This window comes from Sceloporus occidentalis, unplaced genomic scaffold (genome assembly GCF_023333645.1).
Source record: "Sceloporus occidentalis isolate IW3139 unplaced genomic scaffold, rSceOcc1.0.p SCAF_9, whole genome shotgun sequence".
NCBI lineage: Eukaryota > Metazoa > Chordata > Lepidosauria > Squamata > Phrynosomatidae > Sceloporus > Sceloporus occidentalis.
The window spans coordinates 29,243,211-29,255,353 of record NW_028316989.1 but is presented as its reverse complement, the minus strand read 5'-3'; the positions used below and the strand labels follow the sequence as shown (position 1 = coordinate 29,255,353).

The window sequence follows — 12,143 nt, the reverse complement described above, 5'->3', positions numbered from 1 at the left end:
AAAAGCCAGAAAATCCACATATTCATTTTTTAATATCCTGGTTAGTTGGCAAAACAAACCACCATTTGGTTGAGTTGGTGGCCAAAAAGGAATGGTATCTTATAGCTTGTTGTCCTCACATGTGTGACTCTGAGGCTTATGCCAACTCCTTCATGTACAGGAAAGTCTATGAGGTTCCTTGTAGAACTGGCAAAAAATGGATTTGTTTTGGACTACAACTGCCAGAACTCCCTAAACAGAATGGCTCCTGGCTATGCTGGTTGACAGTTCTGGATGTTGCAGTCTAAAACAAAAACATTTTCTGAGTTACAGGCAGTGTATTTGTTTTATTGATATCCCACCTTTCTCCCAATACAGGACTCAAAGCGGTTTATGATGTAAGTTAAGACAAAATATAGTTGGCCCTCCACATTTGCAACTTTGACTTTTCTGGATCTGATTATCCACAGACTAGGAGGTCTTTAAGTTTCCTTGGAGGTCTTTAAGCAGAGGCTAGATGGCCATCTATTGGGGATGCTTTGATTGGATTTCCTGCATGGCAGGGGGTTGGACTGGATGGCCCGTGCGGTCTCTTCCAACTCTATGATTCTATGAGACTTGATTAATATAGGAATCTGATTAATATAGGAATCTCTAGGAATCACTAGATCCTCCAGTGCAACTTTGCTGGAAATTTACCATACAGTCACACTGAAGGACCTAGAGATTCCTAGAAAAAACACTTCTCTAGGCATTTATAGGTCCTCCAGTGCAATTCTATGGTCAACGTTTGCCAGATGTTGGCCTTAAGACTTGTGTTGGAAGACCTAACAATTCCTAGAGAGGTGTTCTCCCAGGCTATAAAAAGAGTAACAGCAACAGCTTTATCTCATGCTCCATCTGACTGCAAAAATAATCTGGTTTGATGACAGATTATTTCTGCCATGGCTCAATGCTACGGGATTATGGGAACTGCAGTTTGTTGGGGCACCTGAGCAATCTCAGCGAGAAATATCTGACAAAACTACAGTTCCCAGAAATTCCAGAGCCTTGAGCACTGGCAGTTAAAGTGGTCCCAAACTGGATTATTTCTGCAGCTCAGATGTAACCAAAGCCTCAGTCTCCTATGCTTATTCCCAGACTTTGGTTCTTCAGGTGTTTTAGACTTCCGCTCCCAGAAGCCCCCGCTGGCTTGGCCACCAATTAATAATAATAATAATATAATAATAATAAAATATTTCTTTATAGCCCACCTCTTCCGTTTGGGGATTGAGGTGGGTAACAGCAGAGTTTATATGATACACAATATAAAAAACAATAAAACCCACAAAACCCTGACCCAACCCTCCCTCCCAAACTATAAAATTAACATAAGACATGATTAAAATATACAACAATACAACACTACAAGATTATTCTACAATCTGTGAATGATGAGGAGATATAGTAGGAAGGACGGATAGAATGGGTTCTGGGCGGTTATCACTCAGGGAAGGCCTGCCAGAAGAGAAAGGTTTTTGTCGCTTTTTAAAAAGCCTCCAATGAGGATAATTGGCGAATCTCTTCCAGCAGGGCATTCCAAGCTTTAGGAGCCACAGCAGAAAAAGACCTCCAGGAGCTCACCGCCAATCTGGTCTTTTTGGGATGTAAAAGATTTTTCCCAGAGGAACGGAGTGTATGGGAAGGATTATATGGGAGGAGGTGTTCCCTCATGTAGACTGGACCCAGACCACGCAGGGCTTTGTAGGTAATAACCAACATCTTGTACTGAGCCCAGAAGCTAATAAGCAGCCAGTGTAATGACTTTAGAATAGGTGTAATTCGGTCAAATCTAGATTTTCTGGTGACCAGTCTGGCTGCCATGTTTTGTATCAATTGAAGCTTCCAGACATGGCACAAGGGTTGCCCAATGTAGAGCGCATTACAGAAATCAAGACAAGAGATTATCAGGGTATGTACGACCGTTCCTAGGTCCCGCTGCTCAAGGCAGGGGCGCAACTGGCATATCAGTCGAAGCTGATAACAGGCGCTCCTGGCTGTCGCGTCAATCTGATAGATGAAGCAACGAATCCAGGAGCACCCCCAAGCTGCGGACGCAGTCCTTCAGGGGAAGTGTGATCCCATCTAGGACTGGCGAACATATCTCCATACCTGGGTTGGGGTTACCTATCATGAGTACCTCCATTTTGTTTGGATTCAACTTAAGTCTATTTTCCCTCATCCAATCCATCACCGACCTCAGGCAGTCATTCAAAGGAGAGATGCCCTCCTTGGTCACTGAAGCAGTCCGAGACATAGAGAAATAGATTTGGGTGTCATCAGCGTACTGATAACACCCCGCCCCATGTCTCCAGATGATCTCACCCAGTGGCTTCATGTAAATGTTGAATAGCGTTGGCGACAGTATCGCGTCTTGAGGGACGCCCGAACTGAGCTTCCTCTTGGCCGAACAACTGTCACCAAGCAACACCATCTGGAACCTGCCCGAGAGATAGGACCAGAAACACTGCAAAGCCAATTGCTAGTTCCCTCAGGCATTCCAAAAGGATACCATGGTCTATGGTATCGAAAGCCGCTGAAAGGTCCAAGAGCACCAACAGGGCCATACTTCCCCTGTCGATGCACAGTTAGGAATTCTGGGAGTGGAAGTCCAAAACATCTGGAAGACCAAACTTTGGAAACCATTGCCTTACGCCCCTAGGATGACAAAAGCCCCAACTCAGCTTCTTTTGTGGCTGCAAAAATTGTAAACGTAAGCCTTGTTGTGCGCTTCTGTGCCTAGCAAAGATAATGTGCAAATCCAAAGCAACAGCAATGTTTGATGGAGCTTTCTTTTCTTTTTCTATGGTCACTTATCTTCCAAGTGAATTCTCTGCGGAGCACCAGCCCTCCTTTCGCTTTTTTGTGAAGCTGCCGTATCAAAGCTCAAAGATGGGAACCTGATCCTAGGCAATTCAATACGATGAGGTTGCACTCTCCGGAGCGATGGGAGCTGTTTATTAATACAGGCGCTTAGCGTGGTCTTGGCCGTCGCGTCATTGTGGTGGTTAAAGAAAGGGGGAAGTGGGCTGGAGCGGGCCCAGGGTCATGTATTGAGTAGCTCATGAAAAATGCACCATGGTTCCCATTTGTGAAGAAGAGTCAATAAAGGATCATTACAGAACAAGCGCGGCGCATAAGGCAGGCCGTGGGATCCGTGCATCTCCCTGAAAAATTGTACCCAGCCTTTTCATTTATAATTTTTAAGAAGCCAATAGTGTTTAAAGTTTCATTCGTTTCACAGTGGTGCAATTGGCTGAGGATGGGTTGGCGAGCAAGAAAAGGAAAATACCCTCACCCTCTTTTTTCTTTTTAAAAGGGGTGGAGAATTGCGATTTTCCAGAAAAATAGGAACAGTTCCAAAGTAATGGAGGACAGTGCGAGTGAGTTTTGATATCTAACATTTGTATAAATACACAAACTCATGTTGGGTGTGTGTGTCCTTTTGAGGTAGAAAGCAGTCCTGGAAAACAAGTGATTTCTGGAAACCGTTTTTAGCGCATGACCTCATGCCTTTCCTCTGTTCAAAAGCAGATTTCCTGTTGTGGTCCCAGCCTTTTCCTTCCTTTCCAGCATGGCTGGAGCGTGAAAAAAGATAGAAACGGAGAACATTGCTGAGATTTTGGAGTACTGTCCTATTCTGGGGGATAGAAAAGGTGCCGCAACGGACGACCGTTCCCAGAATCCCATAGGATTGAGCCTTGGTGGTTCAAGTGATGTCAAACCGGATTATTTTTTGCAGTGTAGATGCAGCCTCACTTTGTGCGAATCCTTCCTATCCGGGTTTCCAGCCGGGTTTGTGCATTGCTTGTGGCTTATTCAGAATCCAACACTGCAGCCATGTATTGCTCTAGGCCTCTGTAAAGTGATCAAATTATGCCCTTCTTGCATTTTCTTTGCTCTGGCTGGGAATGACAAAAACATCGACGCTGTTAGTTTTGCAAGCCCCAACCTTATTATGTTAGAAAAACAGGGGGCATATAATCCAGTTCCAAATGAAATATATTCAATATTTAAAATAAACAGCTGACTAGTTAGGTCCAAAACCCACTACAGAAATAATGCAGTTTGAGGCTGCTTTGAGTGCCCTGGCTCAATGCAATGCTAAGGAGTTCTGGGAACTGTAGTTTAGGAAGGCATTTAGCCTTCTCCATCAGAAAGCTCTGGTGCCACTGCAAACTACAATTCCCAGGATTCCCTAGCATTGAGCCAGGGCAGTTAAAGCAGTCTCAAACTGGATTGTTTCTGCAGTGGGTTTGAGGCCTAAGAAATAGGGTCCAGTGACAGTCTTTACAGATAGGAATAAGAGTAGTAAAACTATGTTTCTCCTCCAAATTACAGTTTGGCTGCTGTTGAAATGCAGTATCCAAATGCACTGATATAGCTGGGAAAGTGGGATTATTCATTAGGAAGAAAGTTGCTGCGGGAACTGTAGTTTTGTGAGACGATGGCCTGTTACAGACTGCCAAAATAAAGCTGCTTGGGGTCTCTTTGGAGGTATGCTATTTAAATGATGCATGGGTCCTAAGAGTCCGGAGGTCGCACCAAAGCCACACTTCATTCCTAAGCACTGGAGTGCAGTTTTGGTGCAACTTCCGGATTCTTAGGATGCATGCATCATTTAAATAGCATACCATCAAAGAGACCCGAAGCAGCTTTATTTTGGCAGTCTGTAATAGGCCATTGGGACTTCTTTGTCAGAGAGCTCAGGTGCCTCCACCAAACTACAATTCCCAGGATCCCCTACCATTGAATTATGGGGACCCTAAGGCGAACCTATGAAGGGGTTTTCTTGGCAGGTTTCTTCAGAGTGGGTTTGCCATCCTCTGAGGCTGAGAGAGAGTGAGGGCCCATACAGACAGAACAAAATAAAGCTGCTTCGGGTCACTTTGGAGGCATGTTGTTTAAATGACACACTCATCTTAAGAGCCAGAAGCTGCCCCAAAGCTGTGCCCCAGTCCTTAGGACTGGAGTGTGGCTTTGGCGCGGCTTCTGGCCTCTTAGGACGCATGCGTCATTTAAACAGCATAGCTCCAAAGTGACCCGAAGCAGCTTTATTTTGGTCTGTCTGTACAGAGCCTGACTTGCCCAACGTCACTCCATGCCTTTCCATGGCTGAGCTGGGATTCGAACCCTGGTCTCCAGTCACACCGCAATGCTCAACCCACTGTGCCATTCTGGCTCTTATAATTGGTTTAAAGACATCCAAAGAAGGAGAATGTATCATCCACTAACAAAGTTTATCCCATTCTCGGTTATTGTAGCAAAGATGTTCTTCCTAATGCTTAGGTGGATTGAGATGATTATTACTATTTATTTATTTATTGGAGGCATTGTACTAATGCAACTCATACATTGTAATTCCCGCACATCACCACTACGTTGTGACATAAAACAGTGAGCAAAATGAAAAGTATACCTTTAAATTACAACATCATATGCAGGCTAAAAGGGTATTTTTTACATGTACATAGTTTCAGGCGGTTAAAGTAGAAAGCCCAGGATTGCATCCTATACAGCTACAATGCAATTTATTATTATTATTATTATTATTATTACAAATAATAATAATAATAATAATAATAATAATAAACACCACTTAAAAGTGATGCCAAAGTGTCTTAATTCCCACGGTGGCAGATGCACCCAGCAAAAGGCCAAGGACCTTGCAAAAACTACAAACCCCAGGACTGCATCCCTATGATGGAGCTGCAACACAATTTATTATTATTACAAATAAATAATAATAATAAATAACACTTAAAAGTGATGCCAAAATGCATTAACTTCCCAGTGCAGAGGAGACCCTTCATCCCTCCTTTGCATCCCTTCTGCATCTCCAGCTGTCCTTTGCCTAGCAGCAGTACCAATAGCAGCAGCAACAATGCCTGCCCCCCCTCCGCCGCTGATAGGCTCTCCCGATCCAGGAAACTGGGCTGCCCCAGTCAGCGCCAGGAACCGCGGACCGAACCATTGCGCTCGCCTGGAGAGGGGGGGGACCTGATGCTGAACATGAAACTGGCCCAGGAGCAGCAAAAACTCTGCCTTCCAGCGCCCTGGGCTTTTGCAAAACGCCTTTTCTCCTCCTCCTTATGTGTGTGTGGTTTTTTAATATATATATATATGTGTGTGTGTAATTTTATAATTATATAAAATATAATTATTATGCTTGTATCATTAGCACTGGGGAGAGAATGCAAAAGGAAAAGGAGCATTGTAAGAAACCTTTCCTCTTTGCCAAACAAAAAAGTGAGCTTTGCTGCGAAATAATAATAACAATAATTTTATTTAAATATAAATAAATAAACAATGTACAAATTATTATTATATCTATAAATAATTTATAAATCAATAATAAATAATATAATAAATTATATAAATCAATAAGTAATAAATTTATTTAAATATATATATTTATATTATACGTGTGTATATATATATATAAATATAAAATCAATAATAAATAATATACTAAATTATATAAATCAATAAGTAATAAATTTATTTAAATATATATATTTATATTATACGTGTGTGTATATATATATAAATATAAAATCAATAATAAATAATATACTAAATTATATAAATCAATAAGTAATAAATTTATTTAAATATATATATTTATATTATACGTGTGTGTATATATATATAAATATAAAATCAATAATAAATAATATACTAAATTATATAAAATCAATAAATAATAAATTTATTTAAATATAAATAAATTATTATTATTATTATTGTTAATAGCCCCTGCCTCTCCCAAAGGATGGAGGCGGGTAACAATCACAAAATACATTAATAATAGTATCTATCTATATTGTAAAACAACAATATATGGTAAAACAACACAATCCTCTTAAACTCCCATTTCAACCAGCCAGCAACAATTGTAAAATACAAAATATAACAATGAAGTACAAAAGGGGCTGAAGAGGAAGGTGTGTTGCAAAAAGAGAGAGCAAAGCAGCCTTTTCCCTGAAGCCTGGCAAGGCACTCTTCTCAAGTCTGCCTTTGCAATGTGGGTTTTGCTGCAAAGGGGTGTTTTATTGTCATGGTCCCTGCCAATTTCCTTTCTCTTTCATGCATCTATCTATCTATAGTCGTGATTTAACAGAAATGTGTGTTGCAACAGAGAGGAAAGCAACCTTCCTTGGGCCTGGCAAGGTTCCCTCTTTCTCGCACTCTCTCCTTGCAAAGAGGGTTTTGCTGCAAGAGGCCATTAGCCTTAGTATTATTATGAGGCTTCCTGATATATTGAACCTATATATATATATATATATATATGGGGTCGTTATTGAGTAGCAATGTATGTTGCAAAAGAGGAGAAAAGCCACTTTCCCTGAGCCTTTCTCTCTCCCAAAGAGGACTTTAATGCCAGGGGACATTCTTATCATTTCCTTTTCTCCTGGGCATATGTGTGTGTATATACATAAAACTCCTTTCTTTGCAAAGGGGGCTTTAATGCCAGGGGACAGTGTCTTTACCAGTCCCCTTTCTCTTGGGCATACATACATGTCTCTCTCTCTCTCCCAAACTCCTGGCCTTGCAAAGAGGGCTTTAATGTCAAGGGACAGTGCTTTTACCATTCCCATTCCTTGGGTATACATACATATCCCAAACTCCTTGCCTTCCAAAGGGGGCTTTCTCTTGAGCATACATACCTGTGTATGTATATATATGTGTGTGTGTGTGTATCCATGCTTTGCAAAGGGGGCTTTCCTGCCAACCCTCCTCCTGCTTGGTGCTTCCTTTTGGGTGTGCATTGCATTGCTTTTCCCCCCTTATCTTGCAATTCCAAACCTGTGCCAAAGAAAAAGGCAACCCCCCCAAACACAAACACACACACCTTCCTCATCCCTTTTGGAGGGATCTGAATCTCTGGGCTTGGCTTTGCATCCTCCCCTCTGGGAAGGCGAGGGAATGGGAGCTCCCAAGCAAGCAAGCAAGCAAGCCAGTGGCTGGGGCTGGAAGGGAGGAAGGAGGAGGGCAGGCGAGGGAGGAAGGGAGGCAGGGCTAGCCGAGAGCAAGCTGGGCAAAGGAGGGCCCAGCAGGAGGAGGAGGAGGAGGAGGAGGACTAAGAGGAGGAGGACCACTCTCCAGGCATCCTTTGGGGCTCCTTGGCTTGGGAGTGCCCCCTTTGCTCCAGCCTCCCTTGGACTTTTGCTTTTCTTCTTGTTTATTCCTCCTTTTCCTTTTTTTAATCCCTCCTTTCCTTCCCTGGGAAATCATGTTCTTGGGGCAGCTGCTGCTGCTGGAGGCAGAGGCGCCTTAGTTAAGAGGCGCAAAGTTTGGAGAGGAAACAGGGGGGGCCCAGCTCTCCATCCTTTTTGGAGGAGGAAGAAAAGAGAGAGGAAGGAAGAAAAGGAGGAGGAGGAGGAGAAAGGCCTCCCTCCCCCTCCCTCCTTTCCTCTCCTCCTTTTCTCCTTCTTTCTTTCCTCTTCCCCCTTCCCCTCTTTTTCTTTCTCCCCTCCTCCTCCTCTTCCTCCTCCTCTTGGAAAGGAAACAAAATGTCCGCCCGAGCAGCTGCTGCCGCGACTGTTTCCAGCAAGGTAAGCCGGGGATAAAAGGCCCCCAGGGGGGAAAGGGGCCCCACACTTGAAGCCCCGGACCCCCAAGGAGGCTGGGGCCAGGGCTGGGCCCCCGGGGGACCCCCGGTTTGAAAGGAGACCCCCTTTTCCCAGGTGCCCCCTTCCCCTCTCCAACTTGGCTGGAGTCTGCTGTGCGCCCTGGAGGGCTTGGGCTTGTGAGGGGGGTTGTTGTGGCACGTGAAGAAGGGCTTTTTTTTGGGGGGGAAGGGGGGTTGTGGGGCAGAAGGGGCTTTGCTTCAAGGGGAAGGGGGCCCCAGGGTCCCAGGGTTTGGGAGCAAGGCGCCCCATTGGGAAGAGAGAAGGGGGTCCTTGGTGCGCCAAAGGAAAGGAAAGGACCTGGCTTTGGTGCCTTTGGTTGGCAAGGGATCTGGTTGTGGGGAGTGCTCTGCCCCACACACTTTGGGGCCAGGAAGAGGCTTCCAAGGCACACAGAACAAGGTCCTTTTAGGGCTTTGGAACAAGGAATGGAGGGAGAGAAATCTGGGGAAGCAGGAGGGAAAGGGATCTTGGGGGACCTTTGGAGACTCAGCTGGAAGAGAGAAGCTGAGTTTCTTTTGGGGGGAACCAGAATGCAGAGGAGCTTGGAGGAGTTGTGCAGATGAACACAGTCTCCACATTTTTGAGTCTGAACTGTGAGAAGCTGGGAGTTTCTTTCTGGGAAGTCAGGGTTCACTGGGAACCCAGTCGGCAAAGGGATCTTGTAGTACCTTTGGAGCGTAACTGAAAGAAGCAGGGAGTTTCTTTCTGGGGAACCAGGATGCAGAGGGATCTTGGAGGAGCTGTTGAGATGAACTGGGAGACCAGGATGCCCATTTTGAGTCAGAATTGTTATAAGCTGAGAGTTTCTTTCTGGGAAATCAGGATCGAAAGGGATCTTGGAGGACTTTTGGAGACCCATCTGGAAGAAGAAAGCTGGGAGTTTCTTTTGGGGGAACCAGGATGCAGAGGGATCTTGGAAGACCTTTGAGCCTAACTGGAAAACCAGTATGGAAAGGGATCGTAGAGCACATTTTGAGTCTGAACTGTTAGAAGCTGGGAGTTTCTTTCTGGGAAGTCAGGATGTAAAAGGATCTTGGAGCACCTTTGAGACTAACTGGAAACCTAGTATGGAAAGGGATCTTGGAGGACCTTTGGAGACCTAACCGCAAGAAAGAAGATGGGAGTTTCTTTTTGGGGAATCATTCTGCCAAGGGATCTTGGAGCACCTTTCAGATTAACTGGAAAACCAGTATGGAAAGGGATCTTTGGCCTGCCTTTTGAGTAACTGCAAGAAAGAATCTGGTAGCTTCTTTTTTGGGACGTCAGTATGGAAAGGGATCTTGTAGCACCTTTGGAGTCTAACTGAAAGGAAAATTCTGGTATGTTTTTGGGAAATCAGTTTACAAAAAGGGATCTTGTAGCACCTTGGGAGACTAACTGAAAGAAACTGGTAGCTTCTTCCTTTCAGTTACTCTCAAAGGCGCTACAAGATCCCTTTGCATATTGATACAGTAGTAGGGTATTTTTGTTTTGGAGGGGGACTTGTGGGGTTAAAGCTTGGGCTATGCTTCCTTGAAGCCCCCAACCCATTTTCTTTCCTATTGCTACTGTAATTGAGCTTGTGACCCCCTTCCCAGATATCCTCCCCCCTTTTCTATTGTCTTCTTTTTGCTTTTGTTGTGGAAAAAGTCCTGCTGCTCTTTGTAGATCCTGGGAAACTTTGTCTAACAGCCACAAGATGCATTTTAAAAAGGATTTAAAAGTCCAGACTTTATGGCACATGCCTAGGGGGCAGTTTGGGGGTATTTGTTGGTGGTGGAGGTTGAGTGAGTCACTCTCTTCAGGTCTGAGTGATAGAGGGATGCTTAAAACTCATACAAAGACCCTTTGCTTACAACAGACCTGTTGGACCAAGGGTTGGTGCCTAGAGGCATAAGAATATGCATATGGCTTTGTTGAATGTGGTAGAAGGTGGAGGAAAACAGAGAATATGGTTTGGTTTTAGATATCTGGAGGGTTCTTTCCTTTGTGGAAGGCAGTTCAGGCTTTATTTTTGCATGTTTTCAAAGAGTGAGCCAAGGCAACTTGAATTTGAGCCTGTTCAATCCAGGCCAACTCTTCCAGGATACAGTGGGGTCTATCGCCTGAGAATAAACATGTTTAGGATGGCATTTTGGTAGCTAAATCCAGGGCATGTTTTCTCAGAAGTAAGCCCCACAGGGTTTGAATGGGAAAGCTCATTCCCTGGAAGTTTACAGGACAGTGACCCTGTTTATTTAGACCTGGTTGAGTTTCCCTTTTCAGCAATTCCAAAAAACTGAAATATTCCAAAATTGTTCACCTGGGTGACTGAGGATTCAGTGTAGACACACTTGGTTTCATGCCCAAAACTATTAAAAATACTGTATAAAATTACCTTCCAGCTATGTGTATAAGGTGTGTAGGAAACATAAATGAGTTTCGTGTTTTGGCTTGGTTCCATTTCCATTATATTAACATATATGCAAATATTCCAAAATCCAAAACATCTCTGGGCCCAAGCATTCTGGATAAGGCAGGTTTGCATTGCTCTCAGTGGCATTTACTCCCAGCCAAGTCTGTATGTAGGATTTTGCAGCCTTTAGCTTTGCAGCTTGTTATACAATTGTAAAATGAAACAGGGTGGTAATAGGCGGCTAGGATTCTGCCCTTTAATTTGCCAACCATCTCACTTTGAAATTGGATTTCTTGAGGAGGAAACCTCCTTCCTAGTGTGGTTTTAAAATAAGACAGTCTCTGGTACTTTTGCTGGAGGAGTTTGACAATTATATTGCAGTTCTGTTGCAACAGAGCATGCTTTGAGAGTGGATTAATTCCCAGATAATGTGTGTGTTGTTTCTGTGTTTTTAATCCAGGGTGTGAATGGAAATAGTTTTTCAGGCACGTGGGTTGTGTGTGTGTGTGTGTGTGTTTGGAAAGTGGGGTGTATTTTGGTTTACTCCAAAGGGACGTGTCCTTTCTCAGGAATTTGACATTCGGAATTCCTGAAACTGAAAGAGCAGGTTTTGAAGTTCCTGACAGACAGGATTTCTCAGCAACTCCCTCTGAATCAGCTGCTGCTGGCTTCATGTTTTGGGTGGTGCTCCCAGCTGAAGAGAGAGACTCCACCTGCTCTGGAGGCGTGTGGTATGTATGGTACAGGTGCATGTTGCGCATGGGGTGTGTACTCTGACCTTCCTCGACTGTGTACTCCGTGTGTGTTTTCGCCTGGGGCCGGGAGGGAGAGGCGGAGAGTCCTGATGTTCAACAAGTCTCTCCTTGTGCATGAAATCCTTCCTAGGTACAGCTGGAAACACTTTTTTCTGAAGGCATGAACACAGAGGATTCATTTCCCTCTTTTCCTGGAACTGTAAAATGTTCATCCTGGTTCTTGTAGGAGTGTCATTTTGTATATTGTTTCAGGTCTGCTGGTGCATTGAGGGAATGTGTGGCTCGAGTAAAGTGGTCACTCTCCGGTGAAACCGTGTAGTTTCGGTCTGATGTCATCTTTCCGTATGCGCTTACACCTGA

The 12,143-nt window shown here is 44.1% G+C and overlaps 1 protein-coding gene across 14 annotated transcripts in view; it reads left to right on the top strand.

Annotated features, from left to right (window-relative positions):
* LOC149307144 (tight junction protein 1-like) overlaps positions 1-12,143 on the top strand; it is a 248,817-nt gene that overhangs the window by 121,701 nt on the left and 114,973 nt on the right. The window contains exon 1 of one of the 14 annotated variants that reach the window (XM_089538394.1): positions 8,128-8,576. The exons of the other annotated variants lie outside the window; for them this stretch is intronic. Coding sequence (XP_089394520.1) covers positions 8,535-8,576 — 42 coding nt within the window. The 5' untranslated portion in view covers positions 8,128-8,534. Of the gene's footprint in view, positions 1-8,127; positions 8,577-12,143 lie in introns of those variants that run through there. 14 annotated transcript variants of the gene reach the window in all.